We start from the raw sequence: 27,708 nt of genomic DNA on the forward strand, positions 1-27,708 counted from the left end.
CAGGTGCATCTCAAAAAATTAGAATATCGTGGAAAAGTTGTTCCATAATTTAATTCAAAAAGTGGAACTTTCATATATTCTAGATTCATTACACGTCAAGTGAAATACTTAAAGCCTTTTTTTGTTTGAATCTTGATGATTATGGCTTACAGCTCATGGAAATAAAAAATCCAGTATCGCAAAATATTAGAATAAAGAATTTATAATACAGAAATGTCAACCTCCTGAAAAGTATGTTAATTTATGCACTCAATACTTGGTCGGCACTCCTTTTGGGATAATGTGTGAAAGTGCACACAAGCGAATGTACAGTAAAATATTTAAAGGAATATTCAGGGTTCAATACAAGTTAAGCTCATTCGACAGCATTTGTGGCATAATGTTGATACCACCAAATTTATCTTTTTATTTGATAAAAGCAAAATATGGGTTATAGTGAGGAACTTACAATGGAAGTGAATGGGAGCCAATCCGTCAACGTTAAAAAACTCACCGTTTTAAAAGTATAGCAACAAGATGTAAACAGTATGCATGTTAACATGATTTTAGTGTGATAAAATTGCTTGCTTGTGTTTTGTGTGTAAAGTTGTATTAAATTTTACAACTTCGTTGCCATGATTAAGTAGTGCTGTAAAAACCCTGTAACAACGTAAAAATGATTTAAACAACTTTAAAATAATACATTAGTTTTAACAGAAGAATTATAACAGCTCCAATATATATATATATATATATATAGTTCCTAAAATTGGCCACTTCCATTGTGCCAAAGTTTTTTTTTTTTTTTTTTTTTTAATAATCAAAATACATTTTTTTTTTGGTGCTAATCAACATTACAGTAAGACACAAATGCTGTCGATTAAGCTTAACTTGTACTGAACCCGGAATATTCATTTAAGTCAACACGGCATACATTATTCAATACAGTACAAAACACTACAGAACAATAAACACTATACAACACAGTACAAAGAATTCTAATTATGAAGATTTTGCTGAAAATCAATCAGAACATATAGAACATCTACTATACTACTAGAGTGATTTTACAATATGTGAAGAAAAATAAAATAGAAGAGAAAGTGCTATATCTGTGTGTATAACAAATAATTGCTCTTTGAAATCATACGATATTATAAATATGTGCATATTTCTAACCAGCCACTGAAACAAACACTCATTGTCGAGCTGGTTTTAAAGGCATCTGTAGAGTCTGTGGAATCTGTGTAGCCCACAAACCATGTGAATAAGCTTTTCTGCAGCACGACCTTCATACGGAGACTCCCAGTCCACGCCGATTGGCTGCATTGCACAGTTTTTCTGACTATTGGTTCATGGGAGTGCGTCAGGTCCCAATACAGTCTGAACCTTGTAACCGAGGGGTGGAATGAGGTTTACAGACAAACTTTCTTTGACAAGAGACGCAAACTTGGACGTCTGGACAAGTGCACTGGGCTTAGTTACTGTTATTCTGGAAGTATGAAAAGTTTAAAGCAGCGACTTAAGAAAAACGAGGTAAACATTAGTTACAATAGATTTTGGTATAGTTTTTCAACACTTTGTTGGACAAAGCCTATAACATGTCCTGAAAACTGAATCTGTGTTATAAGAATGGGGTTGTGGTTGTAAGTTGCTTATTGTTATGCTTAAAGTCAGGCATGCTTATGTTTGTGGCTAAAGTGAGAAAAAGGACAGGTGTGTACGAATCGTGATATATTTGATCAGATCAGCTTTAGAAATAAGACGCAGTTCAGTAGTTCATTTAAATGTGTTTTTCTTTTTAAGCGCTGCGGTATTTCACACGTGCTAGAACTGACTGTCTAGTAAAACTTGTGCACTTGATATAAACATTTAATAATTACCACAAACTCAGTATGCCATAATCGTTAATAACCTAAGTAATGTGATTTTATTTACTGCTCGAAATGTCAAACTACTGATCATGTCAAACAATGGTTTACAATAATGTTGTAATGATGTAACAATATTGTTTTCTCAAGCCTGGAAGGTCGTTGTTTTGTTACAGTCTGTAGGGCATTAAAGGGATAGTTCACCCAAAAAATGAAAATTCTCTCAGCATTTACTCACTCTCATGCCATCCCAGATGTGTATGACTTTCTTTCTTCTGCAGAACACAGATTAAGAGTTTTAGAAGAATATCTCAGCTCTGTTGGTCCATACAATGCAAATGAATGGTGACTGAAACTTTTAAGCCCTAAAAAGCATATAAAGGCATCATAAAAGTAATCCACATGACTCCAGTGGTTAAATCCATGTCTTCAGCAGCAATATGATAGGCGTGGGTGAGAAACAGATTAATATTTAAGTCCTTTTTTCTGTCAGTCTCCACCTTTGACCAACCAGTAGGTGGCGATATGCAAGAAGAGTGCGAATTGCCAAAAAACTAAAGAAGAATGTGGAAGTGAAAGTGGAGATTTATAGTAAAAAAGGACCTTTGATCTGTTTTTTATCCACACCTATCATAACGCTTCTGAAGACATGGATTTAACCACTGGAGTTATATGGATTACTTTTATGCTGCCTTTGTGCTTTTTGGACCTTCAGAGTTCTGGCCAACATTCATTTGCATTGTATGGACCAACAGAGCTGAAATATTCTTCTAAAAAATCTTCGTTTGTGTTCTGCACAAGATAGAAAGTCATACACATCGGGGATGGCATGAGGGTGAGTATATAATGAGAGAATTTTCATTTTTGGGTGAACTATTCCTTTAATCTTTTTGGTGATCTAAGGCTATTTATGAAAGGCCCTCAAACATTTTCAAAGCTTCTGATTTTATTCTAAATTCTAGTGCTGTAAAGCTATTCAGCATCTGCACCACATCTGCTCTCTAAATCACTGTCATTTAGTGTAATACTAACTGAGCTTTGTGGCAGGGACTAAAAACTGTTTAAGGAACGAAAACAACAAAAAAATTTTCTAGCAGAACATAACCGAAAACAGGAGCGAAATCTCTTTGAATTGTTCTGGAGTGAATATTTTTTTTAATTTTTTATTTTTATTATTGATTATTTTTTATGCTGGTAACTGGTTATTAACAGGTTAACCCCTTTGTACAAAGGTCATATATCTTTGTTTTCTTTACAGCACACAAGATGCACTTATACTCTCAAATGTAATCCTAAAATCTTCCAGCAGGAAATGTTTGTATTAAATGAGAGAAGAATATATAATTGAAAAATAATAGTAGTAGTACTTTGCTCATCTTTGATTATGATCTTTGACATTGATGATGTTCTTCGACATTGGTGTCTCACAGTCATTCTGTGTGAATATTATGTGTTCTGATGTCTTACATGTGCCTTCTGTCTGCCTCAGAGTACAGAATGGGGAAAGCTTGATGAGCGTCTGATGAAAGCAGTGGAAAATGGAGATACAGACAAACTCACAGTCATACTCAAGAAAGGAGCTAACCCCACCAGACTAGACCCAGAGGGCTGTTCTGCGTAAGTGCCCCACTCAAATGACCCCTCTTATGTGATGCTAAATCATTGTCAAATGTCCAAGATTTCGTCCTCTCTTCTCAATATCAAATAAGAATATTTCCCACATGTGTGTGTAGCTGGTTTACATGCCACCAGTTTACATGAAATCTTTGCAATGACAACTCATTTTCAAGTATAAATTTTGTCTCCTCCTTGTTTCTGTGCAAAAAACTATTGACTTCATTCCTGCACTATTCTTCTAAGTGCAAGCTGAGCCACTCTATAAAGGGTTCTGGGTTCAAGTAGTCTTGCAATCATTGATTTGACATGTGAAATTCAAAAACATATCTCTTTACTTCCTTCCTGCTGGGACTCCTGTGCTCACTTTCTCACTGTGCATTTCATCCCTTGTCTCTTGCCACCAAAGATAGCTTTATAATAAAAGTGCAGATGTCCAGGCAAAGGGCGAGGGAAGGGATTTTGTTGGCCCTATTTTTGTGTGTCCTCATCCTCCCCTGCAATGCACAATGCCTTGATTGTTGTTGAATTTATTTCCAGTAACCGCTTCTGAATGGAAAGTAGGGAGTCTGTCCAAGCTCTCTAGTTTTGTAGTGTTTTTCTTTTCATGTCTTTAGAATTGCTTGGATGATTATGACTGACACCTGCAGACTGACCGAAGTTTTAACTGCTTGAAAACAAATTTGGAGGCAATTTCACCCTAATCCCTTTCCTGCAGCGGTCCGGTTTAGAGATCATACTTTTTTTAGCCTTCTTTTATTTTTTACCCTAACGGATAAGCTACCTAGAATTCTCTCTTCGCTTTGTGAAGTGTTTTGTTTTCCTTCACTGTGTAATTGACAGAGGTATGCTACTGCTACCACAGTTGGTAATGAGATCTTTGAAGGACCACATTCTTGAATACTGATATGCTTTTATATGGCGAAGAAAGGTAAACAAAGCACACAAATAAATACATTCTGAAATATGCACCTCCTGATGATCATTACGATTTCTTCATAATCAAGCTCAAATTATAAACTGAGTTTGAAAAATAAAATACTTTTTTCTAAAAAAGAAAAAAATTATAGGCGTATTGATACTGTCCTAATTAGCCACATTTGTTTCAGCAGGTTGGTCTTTATATACAAATACTGATCATTAGCTTTCTTCTTCATTGAGACTTCATTGATTTTTGACCTTTAACACAGAGGAAGTGGTGGCTAGCTGCACATAACCTATTAACTATTTAACATCTCTACAATAAGAAGATGACCGTGTATGAACATTTGTGTCAACTGGTGAATGTTTAAAAAAAATATATTTTCTGTCACATATCTTTTTATGATCAGATTTTTGATAGAGACATTTTTGAGAAGAGTTATATCAGTGAGTTAGATTTTTTTGAGATCTTGTTTGCACTGATTTACAGTGCAGTAAACAAATGGAAACAAAAGTTCTCATGTTGTGTTGTTCAAGACACAGAACCAACCCCCCCCCCCCCCCATTGTTTCCAGTCCCATCAGCTCCACATGCTTCCACAGAACTATAATATAAACCAAAATCTCCACACTTTCAATTAACTTTGAAAACGGCATTCCCTACAGTTCCCAATATTAACGCTTGCTGCTTCTCTGCCATTTGGTTTAGATATTCTCTTCTAGACAAATAAAATAAAAAGGAAATTACAAGCCTTTAATGAGTGTTTCATACCCGAATGGTTAGATAGTAGCCCATCACAAGCACAGTGTGATATCCCATTTACAATGGAGCCATAGAAGGCGTGTAAGAAGTTCATAAGGTGTGAAAAAGAGGGACATGAGAAAAAGCAGAGCATGTCAATTGTTCCAAGAGTAGACATCATCATAAAAGCTTTCTAACAATATAAAAGTTTAATTAAATAGTCACACTGCTGTGGTTATAATGTTTACAGGAGAAGATACCTGTTGAAACAAGTTGTGCATTAGTGATAGACCGATATATTGACAAGGCTGATCAATCGGTGTTTGGCCGATAACTGTACCTGATTGGCCGATTGACAGAAGGGCTCATGACATCTTATTTAATTTCCAAAATATACTGATAGCTTTTTCAGTGGATAGTGCACATATTATGATAGTTTTCAATCACTTTCAGTAATTTTGTAGTAAATAGTGTTCATACAATTTTGTACATTTAAACCAGTTGTCACAGTTAGCTGATGAGGTTAGACAAATCCAAATTCAGAAAATCAGGCAAGAAAAAAAGTATTCAAAACAGAAAGGATAAAATTAAGAATTTTATCAGGATCTTTCCTTCAAAACAAAGTACAAACAAAAAGCTCTTCAAGGAGAGCAAAAAAGACTTGACAACCTGGCAAGAAACAAAATTGAGTTTTTATATGGTTGCTTCTAACTGATGAGACTATTTACAAAGACAAGGAAAGAACTCCAATTGGCCAAAAATTTACGAGCAAATTAAGGAAGCCAACAAGGTAATAATGGGTGCATTCCATTCAGAAGTGTTCATGCCTATGTCTTATTGAATGTGTCTGTGAGAGCTTTGGAAGGCTTAAAGGTGTGGGGCTCAATAATAACGTTCATTCGGAACTCAGATTTAAGTCATTTTTATTGGGAATTTTGTTTGAAGCTATCTTACAGCATGACTATCATGATTGTTCTCACTTCGAAGTGCCTGTCGGAGGCTGATATATCCCGTTTGGCACGCAGGAAATGAGTCCCAGGTGAAAGGAATGGTCCATTGGAATGGAGATACTTTCTAGAATCACACAAGGGTGGATGGTGCCCCCTGGTGACTTGGATGATTTGTGACAAATTAGTTTATCTTATTTGCTCTCACTAAATTGTATTACGTAAATTGGCATTATATCAACCATCGGCCACCCTGCACTGTAGATATCAGCTTCTGCCATTAAAAAAAACCCCTTATCAGTTAACCACAAGTGTGCAATGTTATGTTCAGCCTAAAAACATTCCTATTTTGCTATTGTAATCTCTTCCTGTCACATGTTTTTGGAAAGGGCTTGTTATTTATTGGGTGTGCCAGGCATCTAGACAGGATTTCAATCATATTCTGCTATATGTTTATGTATTTTGTCCTTGTTTGTGTGTTCTATCACTTAAATGGCAGTATTTCCCCAACAGTACCTTTAAGCTGCTAGTTTTTTCCCCCCTGTTGAATACATAGAATACAGTATATGCATCTCATGTCAAACCACTACACTTTTCAATAGATCTACATCTCGAATTTTTTGAGGATTTTTTACCTTTATGCTACAAAATCGGTTTAAACTTGTTTAACCCGATAACTGGTGTTTATACTCCACTCCTGACTAGTGTAGTCTTATTCATCCTTCTTTCTTCTTCTTACTTCAATAGTTTTCAACCAATAACCAATAAATTATTATTGCTTTAATATTTGCTGAAGCATCATGACTGCTTTGTGACTAGGCTCAAGGAGTGGTTGTGTATTTTTCTGTTAAAACAAGCCTTGACTGCCATGTTATTGCATGTTTCTATGTGTCTTGGCTCTTAATACATCATCATATCATAGGCAGCTTGACTTATGTTGTTATTATAAAGTTATAAATGCATATTTTATGCCATGTTAGCCACTGAAAATTTGTGCTCTGCCATAAATACTCATTATGTATGAATATCCGTTCAGTGCTGTTACCATTGAAGATCCAGCATAGCTGTTACTGGGTCAAATTGATCACACATGACAAATCACAACTCAAGACTCGCAATTTGCTGTTTGTGACTGAGCAGGAGAGACATGGTGACAGTGAAAGCATTTTACAGTGGCATGTTCAAATAAAATCTGTGGAGGATGTCATGAAGTTTCAGGCATTATTTGAGATTACGTTACAGTAAATCTGTGTTAAAGTGGAAAAGGTCAAAATGACCTGCAGCCCTGGAGTCGCGAGTTCGAATCCAGGGTGTGCTGAGTGACTCCAGCCAGGTCTCCTAAGCAACCAATATGGCCCGGTTGCTAGGGAGGGTAGAGTCACATGGGGTAACCTCCTCGTGGTCGCTATAATGTGTGGTTCTCGCTCTCGGTGGGGCGTGTGGTGAGTTGTGCGTGGATGCCTCTGAGAATAGCGTGAAGCCTCCACACGCGCCGTATCTCCGTGGTAACGTGCTCAACAAGCCACGTGATAAGATGCGCGGATTGACGTTCTCAGACGCGGAGGCAACTGAGATTCGTTCTCCACCACCCAGATTGAGGTGAGTCACTACGCCACCATGAGGACATAGAGCGCATTGGGAATTGGGCATTCCAAATTGGGGAGAAAAGGGGAGAGAGAGAAAAAAAAAAAGCCCTGCAATAGCGTAGAAGAGATACATAATATTTTTGACAATAAAGAGCAAAATTAATTATTATTAATTGTTGCGGTAAAGGTATGGCAGTGTAAATGATAACATCAGTAATAAATGTAATAATTATTTTCTTAAATTGTCTTTTAAGGTTTCACGTTGCTGCTAGTAAAGGCCTCATAAATAGTCTAAATGCTTTCCTGGATAACAGTGTCAATGTGAAGGCAGTAGATGTTGCCGGTAAGAATTTACTACTTTTTTTTTAATGACTGTACATACACACTCATATAAAAGCTCATATTTCATGTAGAGTTGGTCTGTATATGACATGTGTCTGCTTGTAAATGTCATTGTTGTTCCTCTCTGCAGGTAAAACAGCTTTGCATATGGCTGCAGGGGGTGGTCATTCCATGTGTGTGCAAAAGCTTCTGCAGGTATCGTACACTGAATTCTCCTAACAATCACAGGAAGAAAAACTAGCGTGGAACCGCTCTGGAATGTCACAGTGTTGAGGGAAAAACAGCCCTTTTAATGACTGCTTTGCCAAATACTGCTCAATGCAGTATTTCTTTTTTGTTACTACCCTTTCCTACCATATTTTGTGTTTTATGTGTTAAGCCCTTATTTAAAAAAAAAAAAAAAAAAAATTTTGGGATCCTCCTTTGCTTTTAATCTCCACAAAGCTGTGAGCTTAAGGCAGGGCTGGAGCAATTTACTGTTCAATTTTGTATCATAGCAACAGTTTTTCCACTCACAAACACTGTTAAGAATGTGAGGTGTGTTATCTGGTGTGAAAATGTACATTTTCCGTATTCTCAAAGCTTTGATGTGAATGCAGTACTAATTAAAACAAAATTAGTTGCAATGGACATTCAACTGCATTGATATAACAAAAAACAGCTAGAAGTATTAAAGGGACAAGTTGAAGGCAAATAAAATTATGCTTTCCTAAAGCATTCAGTGTGAAAATGATGATAAGGACATTTGCATGTATGATGAGAGCATGTGCTGAGAGGCATTACTGCAATTTACATTCTCTTCAATATACAGGTGTATTTAACGGTATATGTGAATGAGCAGAGAAATAACTAAATTAGGTTAAGATGTGGTATACATTTTTGTAGATTTGAAATGGCATTTCTTTTGTTCCAAACTTTCATTTTTGTTTGTGAATTGGTGTCAGGTTTTGCCTACATTGTGGGGACCAGCCAGTGGTCCCTATAAGGAAAATATCTTTAAAACAATCTAAAAGTGTCTTAATAAAAATTTGAAAATGAAAAAAGGTTAGGTTTAGGGTAGGGGTGGGGTATACATATTATTAGGTCAAACTTAATATTAAGCCTATATTGAAGCCTGTTATATATATATATATATATATATATATATATATATATATATATATATATATATATATATATATATTTATATATCATTGTTTTTTTCCTCCTGAAAATCGATATTCTTCGGATGAGACTGTTATACTCTCTGGTTATTAGTCCCTGATTCCAGGGTGGTGCCCCGTCAATGTTAATCCTTATTAATATTCTATTGATTTTTGATAATTGATAATTATCTTTGATGATTGTTGAATTTGAATGATCAATAAGCTAGTGTTAATTTTAATTAATGTTTCATCAATGTTAATGTTTAGTGATTATCTTTGATAATTGTTGATTTAAAGGATTAAAAAAAGCTAACATTGATTCTCATCAATGTTCTATTGATTTTAATAATTAATAATTATCTTTGATGTTTATTAATTATTGCTAATAACCAAACCCGCTCCTAAACATAGATTTCTGTTATCATTATGATTTAAAAAGGAGCCAAACAACTATGTGATGATAAATGGCTTCATATGATCACTGTCCTTAAATAAACGGCAGTTTTTTTGCATGATCAGTCATATTTTCAAAATCAATGCCAAAATTTCACAATTTCTGCCAGGGTATGCAAACTTTTGAGCACAACTGTGTGTGTGTGTGTGTATATATATATATATATATATATATATATATATATATATATATATATATATTATATATATATATATACACCGATCAGCCACAACATTAAAACCACCTGCCTGATATTGTGTAGGTCCCCCTCGTGCCGCCAGAACAGCACCAATCCGCATCTCAGAATAGCATTTTGAGATGCTATTCTTATCATCACAGTTGTACAGAGTGGTTATCTGAGTTACCGTAGACTTTGGCCAGACTGGTTCGAACTGACATTCTCTGTTGACCTCTCTCATCAACAAGGCATCTCTGTCACAGTTCTGCCGCTCACTGGATGTTTTTTTTTTTTTGGCACCATTTGGTGTAAATTCTAGAGACTGTTGTGCGTGAAAATCCCAGGAGATCAGCAGTTACAGAAATACTCAAACCAGCCCATCTGGCACCAGCAATCATGCCACAGTCCAAATCACTGAGATCACATTTTTTCCCCATTCTGATGGTTGATGTGAACATTAGCTGGAGCTCCTGACCCGTATCTGCTTGATTTTATGCACTGTTGCCACACGATTGGCTGATTAGATAATCGCATAGATGATTGTTGGTGTCAGATTGGCTGGTTTGAGTATTTCTGTAACTGCTGATTAACTGATTAACCAGACTTTTGATAACTTTGCAAATTTATTAAAAAGAAAAAACTAAAATATCACATTGACATAAGTATTCAGACCCTTAACTCAGTACTTTGTTGAAGCACCTTTGGCAATGATTACAGCCTCAAGTCTTTTTAGGTATGATGCGACAAGCTTTGCACACCTGAATTTGGGGATTTTCTGCCATTCTTCTCTGAAGATCCTCTCAAGCTCTGTCAGGTTAGATGGGGATTGTCAGTGGACAGCCATTTTCAGGTCTCTCCAGAGATGTTCGTTTTGGTTTAAGTCCAGGCTCTGGCTGGGCCACTCAAGGACATTCACAGAGTTGTCCCTAAGCCACTCTTATGTTGTCTTGGCTGTGTGCTTAGGGTCATTGTCCTGTTAAAAGGTGAACCTTTGGCTCAGTCTGAGGTCCTGAGTGCTCTGGACCAGGTTTTCATTAAGGATATCTCTGTATTTTGCTGCGTTCATCTTTCCTTCAACCCTGACCAGTCCCCAAGTCCCCTGCAAAACCACCCCCACAGCATGATGCTACCACTGCCATGCTTCACCATTGGGATGGCATTGCGCAGGTGATGAGCGATGCCTGGTTTCCTCCAGGCATGACGCTTGAAATTGAGGCCAAACAGTTCAATCTTCATTTCATCAGACCAGAGAATCTTGTTTCTCACAGTCTGAGAGTCCTGTAGGTGATTATTTTGTGTCTTGCGCTGAGGAGAGGCTTCCATCTGGCCACTCTGCCGTAAAGCCCAGATCGTTGGAGTGTTGCAGTGATGGTTGTCCTTCTGCAAGTTTCTCCCATCTCCACACATGATCTCTGAAGCTCGACCAGAGTGACCATCGGGTTCTTGGTCACCCCTCTTACCAAGGCCCTTGTTCCCCGATTGCTCAGTTTGGCCAGGCGGCCAGCTATAGGAAGAGTCCTGGTTGTTCCAAACTTCTTCCATTTAAGAATTATGGCTACTGTGCTCTTGGGAACCTTCAATGCAGCCAAAATTTTTTGTAGCCTTCCCCAGATCTGTGCCTCGACACAATCCTGTCTCTGAGCTCTGCAGGCAATTCCTTTGACCTCATGGCTTGGTTTTTGCTCTGATATGCATTTTCAGCTGTGAGGCCTTATATAGACAGGTGTGTGCCTTTCCAAATCATGTCCAATCAATTGAATTTGCCACAGCTGGACTCCAATCAAAGTGTAGAAACATCTAAAAGATGATCCAGAGAAATTAGATGCACCTGAGCTAAATTTCAAGTGTCATAGCAAAGGGTCTGAATACTTATGTCAATATAATATTTCAGTTTTTTAATTAATTTGCAAAGTTATCAAAAATCTGGTTTTTGCTCTGTCATGTGTGTGTGTGTGTGTGTGTGTGTATATATATATAAATATATTTGTTTAATAGATAAACAATAGAACTCACTGGAAAGTCCCCACCATGATAGAAAAATAAGCATGTCTGTGACAATGTTTTATTTATTTTTTATTTGTCCAACAGTTTAAATGTCCTGTGGACAGCAGAGACCTGCAGGGACGTACAGCTTTGCATGATGCAGGTGTGTAGATTTTTAATTTTATTTTTATTTTTTTTTAAGATATGACAAGTTATAGAGACCTATTAAACATTATTATTTTGCATAAGTCTGTTATACATCTTTTACACATTAAAAGTAGTTCACCCAAAAATTATAATTCTCTCATCATTTACTCACCTTTATGTTGTTCATTTACTCCTTTATGACTTTCTTTCTTCCATGGAACACGAAAAGAGATGTTAGGCAGAATTAGTAAACATTATACATAGTAATAGGATTGTTTGGCCTGAAACATTCCTTGTTTTATACATGGCCTTATTTATGTGGCTGCCAAAGTTCAACATTTTATAGACATGTCTAATTAATCTGAATTTAATTAATTGACATGCTAGATATTTTATCTCTGTTTTTAGTCTTGATGCAACAAACAAGCCTGCAGGAATTCCAAAGTGTAAAAACATTGTATGAAAACCAATATACTTAGAGCTTTCTTCAACTTGCCCACAGCTTGAAAATGAAGCTCATAAAAGTTAGTCTCATTTTGTATTTTGGGTGTGAGTCAGATTTATTGTTCTCATTCAGTACAGATCATTCATTATGAATCCTACAATAACTGCATGAGTTTACATCAGGAACAGATAAAATATCTAGCTGTCAGAATTGATTGGAAGATTATGTTTTGTGTCTTCTGTTTTTCAGCATATGTAGGCTGCAAAGCAGTCATCAAAATGCTCTGTGACAGTGGCGCATGCATTGATGCTCTTGACGCAGTAAGTAAAATAGGTTTGTAAACAGCCATTTATTTTAGACACTATGAGTGAGTGAGAGAGAAAATTTGATATTGAAATTGAAACTGAAAAGATGTTGCAATGTATGTTGCATTGTCTTTTCATAATATTTCAGGATGGTAGGTCTCCACTATTGCTAGCTGCTAAGATGTGCCAACCTGGAGCATGCCAGCTGCTAGTGCAGTACGGGGCACACACTATTCTTCAAGACAAGCAAAACAAGTAAGGGAAAACTTTAGAAAAAATGTAATTACATTTCCTGTTCCTTTGCTCAGTATTAGAAATGATGCACATAGTGTTTGCATAGATCAGAGCTGTATAAACAATACCAGAAGATCAGCCTCTATGATGCAGAAGAGATCAATAGAGAAAGATAATCACATTTAAATGACAGATTTAGATTGCATTCCATTTTGTATACTTGTATGAATCAACCTGTACACATATGACTTGAAAAGGGTAGTTGTGGTCTCAAGGGCATTGCAGTTGCAGTGCAGCAAATCTCTGAATTGTCCTTAATAAATCCATCTCATACAGCTACTGTAGGAAGGTATTCTTTTAGAAGAATAGAAGTGGCATAAATTTTAATCTTTGTACTGAACGCAGAAAGCAAAAATAAGAAATGGTGAAGTGCATAGCACACTAATATGCATTGCATACATTCTCAATTAAAGTACAGCAAGAATGTTGAGGTGTCCATGATTAAAACAAACACACAAAACAATCCTTAATATCAGTAAAGGATGGAAAAATGCCTTCTTAATGGCTAATGTGTTCTCAAATCAGACGGGGCATTTTGCTAAATTTATTTTCAGCCTTTACTTGAGGCAAAATGCTATGGCTATTACCCTTCTGAGACCCTCACATGACTGCTGTGTGCATTTTCCATTTCCATTTTTGATTTGAAACTAGTAGCACCTAATAAACATGCAAAAAATGTAATAAATTATAATGTTTTCTAAAGCAAATAGTTTTACTAAAAATGTGGACACACATGTGGACAGTGGGACTAAGTTGTGAAATTTTAAGTAATACCAAGCTATAGAAAGTCCGATTTTTTTCATCAAATAGTTTGTGTCCAGGAGTGTTGGATGTTCATGTTTTTGAGACGTTATAGACAGTACAACTGATTTTCTATAAAGCTGAATAAACAATTCTTATTCAAAGTAATGGCCAGCATCATCAGATCACAGCCAACCATGTTAAAATAAAATTTAGCAATATAAAATTATGAATCTATATAATGATTATTATTGTCCCATGTCTGCCAATCATGTTGAGTGGTCCAAAAATCATCTGCAGTCTGCATAGTAAAAATCTAGGAATGCATTTACTAATGTTAAACAAATAGAACCGTATTGCACAGTGATAACAAAATAAAATATACAAAATCTATATTAAAATGAAGCGAAATTACCCAAAGGTGTGTTAATGTTGAAAATTATTTAAAATAACATGTTTTTTCAACTTTTGAGGGAATAAGGTCCCATTTTCCACATATGTGGACTTCATGTTTATCAGCAAGCTGACGCGCAAAAAATTAATGGATTTTTTTAAAGTGGCGACACTAGAGACACTACTCTTTACAACCAAAAGGTTTCAATCAAAAAACTTAAAGGGGTTTCTAAGCCTTAAAGAGGCACTTTTGTTGCCGCTATGACCATAGTAGCGCTTCCTGGAAATCAACATCATGCTGTTGTGTAACGTCACGCGGTGCACCAGAAGTTTAACCCTTAAATGACAGTGTAGAGTTTTGCAAACTGTATTCAGTCAGTTTTAATTCATTTAAATTATGTGGTGCATAAAGAAAAGCCAAAATACAACGTCCACACATGTGGACGCGGGGTCACACGAGGTTACAGCTCAACAAGTAGTGACAAAGTAATTAAAAGGAGTGACATAGTAAAAAACAATGTTAAAAGGGAAGCCAGTGGTGGACTACAAATGTCTAGTGGCAAGAATCTTTGTTACATATTAGAAAGTTGTCTTTCCTTAAGAAAGGAACCAAATGCATTCAAATTGAATGCAACATTTTGGAAGTTTTGAAAGGCAAATTTTAACCTACTTAAAAATATTTTAATCTATTTACATCCCTAGTTATTAACAACATTTAATGATCATTAAATTAAAGCAACAAGTTAGGCATTTAAAACGGTTTCTAATACCTTCTAATATCTGTATTTTAACCCAGCATTTTCAGTCAGTTTTTCTTTGTTATATTTTCACTGCTTTTGAAGTACCAAGCTGTATGGTCTCTGATGGATAAGTTCTTTCAAGAAAATGTTTACATTGATAAAGGCAATAACAAACAGACTTAACACAAAAGCTTTTGTTTTCATGAACACATTCTCATATTTTTAATGCACTGTTTCATTTTCTATTATGAAAGCAGTAAATGAAAAATAAAATTACAGAAACAATGTTCTGCCTTATACTGAAATATCTTTTTGATTAAAACATAGTTGAAAGCCAAAAAGTTTTTTCTCCCCCGGTTTGGAGCTTTCGGTTAATATGTCAAACCATGAACTGCTTACAAAAGCCGATACAATATTTTTTAAGCCACAGATGTGAGCCTGAGTCATAAAGTCTGAATGACCTCTATAGTGCTGTACTGGTGATCAATTCTTTTCTTGACTGATTGTTCCAGCTATATATGGTTATGTGTGTTCCCTCTAGAACAGCACTGATCCTAGCTTGTGAGAACTGCTGTAAAGAAGCTGTGGAGATTCTCCTGAAGACTAAGGCAGATATGTCAGCAGTGGACCTCTATGGCCATGATGCTTACCACTATGCCAGACTAAGTCAGAACCAAGACTTGATTACACTTGTAAAACATGCTTTGGAAGCAGCCACTAAAGGTAACACTTGTTTTTTTATTGTCCACAATTCCTAAAGCAGGAACCACAACAAGCGTCACTGGTGTAACAAACTAAGTTTTAGTGAAGAATATTGAACAGTTTTTCTATTTATTTTCCTCTTACAATTTATGTTGCATATTGAATCTCCCACAAGCCTTTATTACAGTTACTTTACATGCTCTTGCAGGCAGCAGGCGTGGCTGTTAGAAACCTGCACTCTGTCATTTTCAGGACAAAGGCAGTCATGTGAAAAATAGCTTAGGCCTACAGTTTCAGATCTAGTTGTGCTCATATGTTCATCCCAAAAACAGAAACAAACAGTGTAACAGCTTCACACTGAAAAGAAATCAGTTTTAACTGGTGACCGTTGTGCATTGCGTAGTACAAACCTGGATATTTCTAAGAACTGTCAAACTGTTGAAGAGAAAGATCATGTGAGAGTTTGTTTCAAGCAATTTCTTTGCTTATTCTTTGATCACTTGGATTAAATACTTGTTTTTTTTAACCATGTGTTCCCTTAGGATTTTCATATGGGTTTTTATGATGGCAGTTTTGGATTTATTAATAAAATAAGGTCTGTGGCAAACATTATGTGGAGCGGGGTGTGGTCGTGTGGCTGTCACTGGGGAGAGAGGAAGCGGTAAGGGCCATCACCTGGTGATTAATGATGCGTAACACCTGTTTCTCATTACAGATGGGCTTGAAAAGGCTGCTGAGAACACCAGTGAGACAGAGAGAGTCCCAGTCTTACAGTCCTGCTAGATTGTGAAGCTAAATGCTGCAGAGCTGTTAACCTAAATTATTTACAAGTTTATGTTGCCTCTTATGACTAAAGCTAGAGTAGATACCTTGTTGTGAAGCTGAAGAGTAAATGCACTGCTGAAAAGCCAAAGACTGTTTGTCAGACTGGGAAACCATTAAAGTTTGATTTACCTGGACTGCTACCCCGCTTCCTTATTGTTGATACTTCTACACATTACTATTATGTTGTAGAACAAAACATCCATGGATCATAAAGTAATGTTTACCACAGTCCTTATTTTACTCAAAACTGCCATTATAAAAACCCATAGGAAATTCCTGACGGAACCCATGGTGAATTAGATTTTCGGGTTCGCCTACAAATTGACGTCACTGCCAAACAGCTCTGCAAAGAGCATAAAATGGTTGTCATGTTTTGCATGTATTTGACCTCGGTACACTTGTATTTCCATCAATGATACTGTAATTCCAGTAAACATTCTGTAAATCAAGACATTTACATATTAAAATGCTCATTAGAAATATTGTACATTAGATGCAGAAACATCACATGCAGTATGTGCTAAAACATGTGCAATAACCTTTCTGCACATTTTTTTTTTTTTCAGCAAAAGAGACTGTCACAGTTCTGCAGAAGATCAAACAGGTAATGTTGGAGTTAATGTGTTTGGTCTAATCATGATTGTTTGAAATAACCATGTTTATTAATTTCAAATGACATTTTTCCACCCAAATTAAGGAATTTTATGTAAAGTACTGAATTTCCAGTACAGTAGTGCATTATGTAAGCACTCCAAACAAACTCAGACATCTCAGGAGGTTTGCGATTCTCTTGCAATGCAAGTTGTGAACCCAGTGCAAAAACTGAAAATGAAATCCTGACCGCCTTGCAATGGCATCTGAAAGTGAGGAATTTAGGACAGAAATATATTACTATTAGAAAATAATACTGTAATATTTAAAATAATAATTATTTTACTTTACTATAATTTTCAGCCACACGTTACTGGAAAAGTTTTAAACTTGTTGCTAAGTATAATTATTTATTTTTTTCTTCGAAAAGTGGATATAAGATAAATAGTCGAAGATACATATTTTAAACATTTGCAAATATTTTAATATTTAAAATATGAATATTCATGTCATTCAGCCATTTGCAATATTTGTTTACAAATATTTGCTTTTAAGAAATACATTTCTTGTTATTCATGCATAACAAACAAAGGTAATTAAAATTTTATGTCAATAATTTGTGTTAATTACTCGTTTAATTTCATAATTGTGACAGATGTACTTGTGTGGTATGTTATGCACAGTCAAGTTCAAGAAGAGGCAGTTAGCATAAGACACTGAAATCTTGGCTTTGCTTCAATTACACTAACCCTATCTGTTTATTGATCGCAGTAAGACATCTAGAGTCTCAAGCTTTAATCGCGCATTCCTCTTAGCCTACGCTGTCACTTGAGAGCGATCGGTGTGCTGTCTGTGTCTCTTCCATGATGAAAATCAATTTGCTGATTATGTAGCATATGTTTAGTTTAATTTGACCATAGGGAGATATGAAACATTTGCATTTATTATTAATAGTCTCATTTGGATTCTTCTACTCACTTGAGATTGTGAAAACAAATGGAATTTTCTGAAGGCTGTGTTATCATAGAGTTTGCTAAGATGAAATGAAAGAGAATCATTAGTTTTGATGGCATATTAGTGCTGATGAAAATTAATTTAGTAGACATCAGATGTGAGGAAGTGCCTACACTCTAGTCAGAATACAGATGTGAAGAAACGTCCTTGAGATGTCTCTAAAGAAAGTATCTATATTCTGTTGTGTTAAAGAAATAAGCTTTGAACACCTACAGTACACCCTGAATTTTGTTGAATGTTGCATATTTAAGTGTTTATTCGCGGTGCTGCATGCTTGCTTTCTAGACTTCCATTGTAAGTGTATTTCTTTCGTCCTCAGTTTGTAAAAACAAATGGAAAGTCAAAATTGTTGTCTGTGCCATGTTAATCAGCATGTCACAGATAAAATAACCTATAATTTTCCTTACAAAATGTACAGAGGTGAATTCACTAAACAATTCAGATGTTTTTGTGTGCTGTATTTTAGCACAAAAATATTCACTACCCACCTTCAATCCAGTTTAACTAGTTGCCATTAAATGTGTAGAAATAGTGTGCAATATTTTAAATAAGTAATTGTCTTTAGCACAGACAAGCCTTTTTTTAATGTGAACAAAAATCATTATATATGCACCTTATTCATAGCAGCAGTATTTCATCAAATGATGATTAAATTATGTAGGAGAGCTTTATAATGGGGCATATTTCCAGTCGATCACACTTTCTGAAGAAACGTTTTCAATTATAACAATGTTTTTCTTCAAATTTTCAGGCTAAATCCTCATCTGGAGGGATTGGTTGGGCCAAAGCAGGATCAGTCAAGATGGAGAAAGTTTTATCAGAACCAATCACAGTGAGTTGCAATATGAGATATATGAGATATTTGATTAGGGTTTAGCTATCAGCCTGATATTTACCTGTAGCTGATTGTGGTCCTGTGATCAGGTGTGAACGTCATCAGTAAAGTGTTTTGTCTAAATTACAGAGGGAACATAGCAGTCGCTCCACTGAGGGTAAGTGCCGGGACATGTTTTTGTTGTCATCGTGGCAGTCAAACATGTGGGAATATCAGGATTGCAATCAGTCTTATCAAAAAGGCTTTCCAGGCCAGGGCTTTAATGTTTTTAACATGTTTTTTTTTTCCTTAAGGAAAAGATGCCAAACAGAGTCATAATCTGGATTCCTCACAGGTATCTTGACTAACCTAATTTGACCCTCTGCAGTGTTCACTCAAGGAGAATGGCATTAATATGTATGTTTAGATTTAGTTAAACCCTTATTTTTAATTTAAGGATGTGACCTTGATAACTTGCTCATATTTTGGTCTTCCTTTTATCTGTCAATTACATTACATTTTACATTAAGGTAAAAATTCCCATGTAATCTAGTATAATGTGAGCACTTTTTCTGAAAGAATGGAGAGATTAAAGGACTGAGTTCTCATTTGACATCAGACATGTTTTATTTCTCATTCATTTCAACAAGTAATGTAGTTGAGTCCTCTCTATAATGTGAGCACTTTTTAGATTTTCTCCCCTTTTTCTCCCCAATTTGGAATTCCCAATTCCTAATGCGCCTCATGGTGTCCTCATGGTGGCGTAATCACTCCCCTCAATCCGGGTGGTGGAGGACGAATCTCAGTTGCCTCCACATCTGAGACAGTCAATCCGCGCATCTTATCAAGTGGCTTGTTGAGCACATTACCGTGGAGACATAGCGTGTGTGGAGGCTTCACGCTATTCTCCGCTGCATCCACGCACAACTCACCACGCGCCCCACCGAGAGCAAGATCCACATTATAGCGACCACGAGGAGGTTACTCCATGTGACTCTACCCTCCCTAGCAACCGGGCCAATTTGGTTGCTTAGGAGACCTGGCTGGAGTCACTCAGCACACCCTGGATTCAAACTTGTGACTCCAGGGGTGGTAGTCAGCGTCTTTACTCGCTGAGCTACCCAGGCCCCCAATGTGAGCACTTTTTGAAAGAATGGATTAAATGACTGTATTCTCATTAGATATTACCCATATTTTATATATCATATTTCATCCCATTCTCATCAGGTGAATGAAATGAAAAGTTAGTGAAAATTAATTTAAAGGTGAAGTATGTTAACTTTTTAAATGTCCAAGTACTTTCTCCAAGCCCAGCTTAATATGCATAGACAACTACACGAAAGCTATTTGAAGGTTAATTCTCCTGAAAGTGTAAACACTGTGGCTCTGTGGCAAAAAATTGCTCCGTTTGTTTGAGAATCCTAACCAACCCTCCACAGCTTTTTGGCACGAGCCTATCTGTTTTATGACCAACAGTAGACAGAAGAAGTGTTCTGGAAACCTTTTCGAAAATAGTCATTATTTTGTGGTTCTGTTTGGTGCTGCGAGTGCCGTAGAAATTACACACTTCATCTTTAAGTTGAGAAACTAAAGAGTATTTCTTTAAAGGGATATTTCATCCAAACTGAAAATTCTGAAAATGTACCCTCATGTTGTTCCAAACCCGTATGACTTTCTGTCTTACGTGGATGTTAGGCAGAATGTTAGTCTCAGTTACCATCCACTTTCATTGTATGGAACAAAGATGCAGTAAAAGTGAATGGCTGAGGTTATCAGTACCTAATATTCTGCCTAACATCTTCTATTGTGGTCAATCTAAGAAAACAAATCTTCCAGTTTTGGAACAACATGAGGGGACATTTTCATTATATTGGATGAAATATCCCTTTTAACATCCTTATAACCTCAACATTACCCTTTTTAATAATGCAGGTCAGGCATGCACAGTCTGCTTCTGTCCCAGTCAGATCTGCTCCCATATCAGTGGACTTATTGCCTGGTGAGGTGGAGGCCCTTCGAAGAGAACTGAGAGAGTCACGGAGAAGACATGAAGCAGCAGAGGTGGAGGTGCACAGGCTGGATACAGCAATAGCCCTGCGTGGTCAGGAGTATGAAGGATTGAGGAGGAGCAGCGAGCAAGCCCTGCATGCGGCCCACAGCCGGGCGTGGGAGCTGGAGGAGGCCCTGGATGAGGTGCAGAGAAGAATGGCAGGCTCTGAGACCCGAGTAAGGCAGATGCAAGCTCATTTAGTGGCTGTCCGAGAGCACCTGGTGGAGGAGCTGAGAGTCAAGCTTCAAGAAGCCAAAGGCCAGCGGGAGGCCGCCGCAGCAGAACTGGGGAAGATGCAGATGGAGCTTAGCCAGAGCATGTGGGAGGTGGAGCAGCAGAAGGAGAACCAGAGCTCCCTAATGCAGGAACTTAGCCGGCTTTCCCAGGAGCTGCTCAGTAGAGAACAGCAGATAAACATATTAAGGTCCAGGTTAGCAACGGTGGAGGCACAACAAGCTCAGATGTTGTGTAAGGAGACCCAAACCCCATCAGAGTGGTGCCCCACCGATGCAAAGTGTACAATGACTGATCTTATCACAGAGATCTGTGAACCGACCATAGATCCAGAGAGATACATCAGCAAGGCCGAGCATGTGGCCGCAACAAGCCTGCTAAACAATGCACTGCAGCAGGCTGAAGCCAGGGCTGAGGAGGCTCTGCAGAAGTACCAGTGTGCCCAAGAGGAAAACCAGAGCTTGCTGAGAGAGCTCCAAGAACAGAAGACCGAGCTGGACACCATACAAGAGGCTCTGCAGGCCAAGTTTGTCCCTGTGGCCTTATTGGAGGAAAAGGAGAAAGAGGTAGAGCAGCTCAGACTGGCCCTTGAAGAGATGGAGAAGAGACAAAACCAGGGGAGTGTGAACATCTCAACCAGAGAAGAAGGGGATGCTCAGGTACTAAGTGAAGAGTGCAGGAGTGTACGTACTGTTGAAGTACCAAGTGAAATACAGTCTAATCAAGTGTCTTCTTCAAAAGAGTGTGACAGAGCAGAATGTGTTATCATTAGGATTGCAGAAAAAAATATTCAGCCAACTGAAATGAGCAACAGAACTGAGGACCAGCAGAGCATATCATCTAATAAAGTTACTAAGGTTATTGATTATTGCTTGTATATTCATTATCCTTTTTCTTCAGTTCTATTTTGTATATCTGGATTTTCTGAAGTTTGCATTGAGACCATCCAAAATCCCGATATCAAAGCAGAGGCTAAATATTAAGGCCTAGTATATTTTTTGAAACTATCATATGACAAATACTAAACAATTCAATGATTCTATGTTTTTTCACATTTAAAGAGGATTTAAAGACACATCCAAGAAGATGTAGTCTAGTGGTTAGGCTAATCAGAGGCAATAACTGAAAGGTTGTTTGTTCAACCTATAAAAGGGTTCCAGTGGTCATGGAAATCTGGAAATATGAGAGATTTTAAAATGTAGATTTCTAGGCCTAAAAAACTCCAAACAAAAATATATGAATAGAATCTTAACTCCATGAACAGTTCTATAGTGAATAATTTGTTCTTCTATGCTTTAAAATCTCTTTAAAAGTGTTAAAGGTAACATTCAAGGTATAACACTCTTTGTGAGTGCAATCTCTATGAAATTATTTCTTAAGTTAAAACTCTTATCCAGTAATCACAGAAGACTGAAAAAGTAATTGAAATTCATTGGCCAAAAGGTGTGGGAACCTCACTCTAAGGAGCCATCCTTGGGCAAGGCACTTAAATCCAGGTTGTTTTTGGAGATTGACTATGTATTGAGTGTACAGTAAATCGACGTGTCATGTTTATATGGCAGCACTCTATATTAATAACACATGTTCTCTGTCTCAGAATTTAGAGGTGTTGGTGGAGCATGAGAAACAGCGGGGGGCTCAGGGCAGCTCCTGTGAACCCCCACATTCAGACTGCTCCCTCCAGGCTCAGGTCTACAGCCTACAACAGCAGCTAGAGGTCAGTCACATTGAATACTCCATCCTACAGGGCTGTTTCTTACAGATTATCCTGTTTTGTTGAAGTTCTTTGAACTGGTCAGTACTCTTGACTTGTGCTACTAGTTGAGGTTACTAGGAGTTTTAATCACTCATCTAGAATCAAAACATTCTAATTAGCTGACTTCTGAGTCAGGCTTGATCTAATAAGATTTTATTAAAGGAAAAGTTCACCCAAAAATGAAAATGCTCTCATAATTTACTCACATCATGCCATCCCAGATGTGTATGACTTTCTTTCATCTGCTGAACTCAAATGAAGATTTTTAGAATAATTTCTCAGCTCTTTTGATCCATACTATGCAAGTGAATGGGTGCCAACATTTTGAAGCTACAAAAATCACATAATTCAGCATAAAAGTAATCCAGTGGTTAAATGAATATCTTCAGAAGTGATATGATAGGTCTGGGTGAGAAACAGATCATTTTTACCTTCTTCTTGTGTATTTGATTATTCACATTCTTTATGCTTATCACTCCCTGGCAGGGGGAAGAATTTCTAACAAAAAATGACTTAAATATTGATCTGTTTCTCACCCACACCTATTATATCACTTCTGAAGAAATGGATTAGAACACTAGAGTCATATGGATTACTTTTATGCTGCCTTTATGTGCTTTTTGGAGTGTAAAAAGTTTGGCACCCATTCACTTGCATTGTGAGGAGCTAATAGTGAAATATTCTTCTAAAAATCATCATTTGTGTTCTGCAGAAGAAAGTCATACACATCTGGGATGGCATGAGGGTGAGTAAATGAAGGGAGAATTCTAATTTTTTTGGGTGAACTTTCCCTTTAATGCTGATGTGTGTCTGTGTGTGTGTTTTATGTTAAAATACTTTCTCCTATCCAAGATTATAATCTCTATTGAAAGCATTTATGGCATAATTTCAAATCAAGGTTATTAATTTTTGTAGTGGGAGAACTAAATACTAAATGATAAATATGAAAATAAATAAAATGAAAAATGCTCAATTCTAAATGGATGACCTACAGTAGTTATTTGTTGACATAATTCCTGTGTTTTGATTTTTCTTTACATAAAAAGCCCTTTTCCTGAATCCTTGTGTACATGTGAAAATGTATTTACCGGCAGGAGTTGTAATATTGGAAATAATTTTGTACAGGCAAGGTTACTAAGTAATTGCAGCCGCGGCCCGTGCATTTTAAGTCTTCAGCGCAATTCATGTCATTAAGAAAACACAGTTTCACAATGAATAAGACACCGTATGCCCATCATTCATTACGTGGCAGTCAACTAATAATATCAATTGACATTTTAAAAACACGTCCATGCACGAAAGCCAGAATCAAGGAGGTCTAATACCAAGAAAAAGCTCTCTAGTAATATTTGCGATTTAAATTTTGCTTGCAATAAAGTTTGTTTTGTCAGGGTACACGATTACTTTTCAAAACTTGATCCGGCACTGAATGCTCAAGCAGCCTAATTTACACTTAAAAAACTCATGATGTTGCTATAACAATGCAAAAAGCACTTACCAATTTGCTTGAAGTGAAAATCAGCGCTCGTTTTCTGTTTAATTAATCAATTGCACGATCATGCAGAACATCTCAGGTATTAAAATCCATAAGGATCTCTTTCTAAATGGTGATGACAGCCGACTCGTCAGTAAGATCTTGTGCTCTTCACTTTCAAATTACGTACATCACTTAACGCGTGATTGCGTCACTCAAGGCCAGCTAGAAGGCCTGGACTGAGACATATCCTAAAGACCACACCCACCAAGAACAAATAAATCAATCTGATTGGCTGATGAATCGGACAATCTGACTTTAGATGCCTATTCACTGCAGTGTTGAGGGATTCTGCCGAAATTCTGAAGGCCTGACAGGCAGCAGTTCAGACTCACACGCTGCTTTGGCTAAGGAACATGGCTTAGGGTATGCGATTTGTGAAACAGTTGTCACACTTTGCTTGTAAACATCGAGGAATAAATTCTGATTGGATAAACTTTTTGTTTTTGCTATTCGTTTGTAGATGAATTAGTAGTGGAAAACGATTGAAAATACATAGGCAAAAAGGTCAATGAGAATGAAAGGATGAAAAAATATTTATTTATTAGGCATGTTACGCCAGCAGAGAAGGCTTTGCTGGCACTGAGAAATCACCACTGAGTAATTCTTTACCACTGATCACATGTTGACAAATGCGTTTAAGTCTTGTGGCTTTACAGATGTATTTTAACATTAATTGTGCTGCCTTGTCAACTTCCATTGTAAGTACCTTATAAGTACTTAATTGTAACTGTTTTTTGTTGTTGTTGTTGTTTGTTTTTTTGCTTTTCTTTAAAAGACTGCGGGAGAAATGTTTCAAAATGTTCATTTAACAGGATGTTTAAGCATAAGTAAAAATCATCACTTTCCTAAACTGAATTTCCTTTATTAGTAATCAATTCTGGAGTAATATTTCTGAAATATTCTGTCAAGAATTTATTATAATATACATCGGAGAGTATGGTTTATGTTTTTGCTACATGAGAGAAAGTACAGCACATTTAAAGCCACCCTCAGACAGTTAGCCAGTAGAGTTGTGCTTTTGCTCAATGGGCATCTTTTGTTCTGCTCCAAAGGGTTAGAAATGGGCCAAGATGTTACAGTGTTACAGTAGCTATGTCTCTAAGCAACAAGAGCATCAGTGTAAAATAGACAACCACACCACCCTTTAAACATTACACTGGTGGCTGGAGAGGCCTTCACCTTGGTTAACTTTAAAGAAACTTACCTTGCAACAACTTAATCAATCCCACAGAGTAGCATGAAATTGCCTTGTGGTATTGGAAGAAAGCTGCATTGACTTATTAAAAATAGCATTAAACATAATTCACTCTCCAAATATATTTCACCTTTCACTTTTCAAGTGCTGTCTCTTTTTTCCTGATGCTTTTACAGTAATCCAGCAATACAGAGCACTTTATGACATGATGATTATAAATTAAATGTGGGTTTATGCATTATTCGTTATTCTTTAGTATCTGATGTGAAAACCAATTATGAACTTCATGTCCTCTTTTCATTGCTAGGACTCTGAAAAACATTACAGACATGTACTTTCAATATATCAAAAACGATTGCTCAGTGCAGCACAGGTAACATTTTTTCTTTTACCTTATATAATGTATATTATGTTATTTTCTGATGTGCTGATATGTGCTGATGTGTAGTTGTTCAAAAGTAAACCAGATGCCAGGTGCTTATTTAAACAGTTTTGGTCTTCTTTTGCAGGGTTTCATGGATGAAGAGGCCAGAGTGGCTCTGCTTCAGATTGCCAAGATGAGAGAGGAGTGTGTTTGTTGAGCATAACATTTAGTGTTTATGTATGTGTGTGTGTGTGTGTGTGTGTGTGTGTGTGTGTGTATATATATATATATATATATATATATATATATATATATATATATATACTTCTATAATACTTAATTTTTTTTTTTTTTTTCAAAAAACAAAACAGACTAATTTCATGTAATTTAGATTTTATGTATGTTTTAAACATTTTAGAATTATATATATAATTATATATAATTTAGAATTACATGTGCAGATTTAACTGTGGTCCTTTTGTAACTAAAACAAATGAACTGTCTATAAAATTTTCAGATTTGTGCAACAGTTAGTTCTGGTCCTCTAATTTACTTGTCTGTCTTTGGAGCAATGCAGACAGGCTTTGTTGCTTGATGACAAACAAAGCTTGATGCATTAATTATTTTGGTATTATTTTAATTGGTGGAGAACTAAACTTTTGTAAGTATTGTAAGTTACTCCATACAAACTTCTTAACAGAACTGTATAAAAGCAACATCACACTCACAACTGTGCCAAAAAGACTGAATCACAGCTTTGCTGATATTCAGTACTGTACAACAGCACTCTTATGTGATATTGCCTAAATATCTACTCTTATTTTTGATGAGGTTAAAGGTGAAGTAATGTCATTGGATGAGCCAGTCTTATGTTAGGCTGCTCAAACAACAGATTGCAGTTCCATTTGGTGCCACTAATTATGCAGAAATTACACACTTTACCTTTAAGATGCTCACATTTACACTTCAGTTCTTTCATAAACCACTCTCAATTATTGGCCTTGAGTGGACCTCTTTGATATGGTTTGTATGGTCCATGACAACTGCTCCCTAATCCCTAAAAAGTGTTTCGTCAGTCTGTTTACACCGCTGTTAGATGTGAAGGGACCAGACTGCCCTCTTGTGTTCGGCACAGACTGGCTGCCTTTTGATGAGAAATCGTAAAGGGGTTTTTGAGTTCTCCAAGAGTAAATATTTTGCCATGAAGCTCAGTGTCCTGGAGCAGAGTCGAGTGTGGTAGTCATCTCTGATATCCTAAAAAAATATGAAGTGTGGTCTAGGGTTACTCAGTGTTTTGTATTAATAAGACTTAGAAGAATAGACATCTGTAAATTGGAAGACGCTGTTTGTGTACTCAGTTAAATCTATCCGTTGGTCTCTGTATTTTTTTCCAAAGAGAAGCCCTTACAATAAACCCTAATACACAGTTTACATAAACACTCAACATATGGTTTTGATTCCAGAACTCAACAGAGAAACGTGAGACTTGATGCTAAACATTCACCTCAGCGTAGTCATCCATTAAAACTTTTATTTGTGCTAATAGGATTTATTGTCTACACCAAGGCCCACACTTACACAGACCTGTTTTTCCCTTCCAGAATGAACTGACTGTGGTTGTTGGGGTTTTATTAAGTTCTTGACCTGGCTGTTCATGTTTTAGCTATAGTCTATCAAAGCCTTTTGGCACTGCATTAATGTTTAATTCACTGACGTCTTAAGATGTTCAACAGGAATGGAACATAATACTCCATTAACTTTGAAAGGCCACCCTCAACCCTACACACACCCTAAACCCCC

General features: G+C 36.6%; 1 protein-coding gene across 1 annotated transcript; it reads left to right on the forward strand.

Annotated features, from left to right (window-relative positions):
- Positions 1 to 1,205: 1,205 nt before the first annotated feature.
- LOC127417231 (uveal autoantigen with coiled-coil domains and ankyrin repeats-like) lies at positions 1,206 to 27,433 on the forward strand. Its single transcript, XM_051657093.1, has 16 exons — positions 1,206 to 1,515; positions 3,340 to 3,467; positions 7,914 to 8,002; positions 8,132 to 8,196; positions 11,867 to 11,924; positions 12,603 to 12,673; positions 12,807 to 12,913; positions 15,368 to 15,549; positions 16,920 to 16,957; positions 18,710 to 18,790; positions 18,923 to 18,950; positions 19,087 to 19,127; positions 20,705 to 21,715; positions 22,654 to 22,773; positions 25,852 to 25,917; positions 26,054 to 27,433. Exons 1-16 carry the CDS (start codon positions 1,480 to 1,482, stop codon positions 26,123 to 26,125), a joined length of 2,193 nt encoding a protein of 730 aa, XP_051513053.1. The 5' UTR covers positions 1,206 to 1,479; the 3' UTR covers positions 26,126 to 27,433.
- Positions 27,434 to 27,708: the final 275 nt, after the last annotated feature.

This window comes from Myxocyprinus asiaticus, chromosome 26, assembly GCF_019703515.2.
Source record: "Myxocyprinus asiaticus isolate MX2 ecotype Aquarium Trade chromosome 26, UBuf_Myxa_2, whole genome shotgun sequence".
NCBI classification, from domain to species: Eukaryota; Metazoa; Chordata; class Actinopteri; order Cypriniformes; family Catostomidae; genus Myxocyprinus; species Myxocyprinus asiaticus.

Bases quoted from the DNA above. Each gene is read 5' to 3' on its own strand.
- LOC127417231 (XM_051657093.1), top strand. From the start codon at position 1,480: ATGAAAAGTTTAAAGCAGCGACTTAAGAAAAACGAG. The intron at 12,914-15,367 runs GTAAGGGAAAAC...TGTTCCCTCTAG, and splicing joins CTTCAAGACAAGCAAAACAA to AACAGCACTGATCCTAGCTT. The intron at 19,128-20,704 runs GTATCTTGACTA...TTAATAATGCAG, and splicing joins ATAATCTGGATTCCTCACAG to GTCAGGCATGCACAGTCTGC.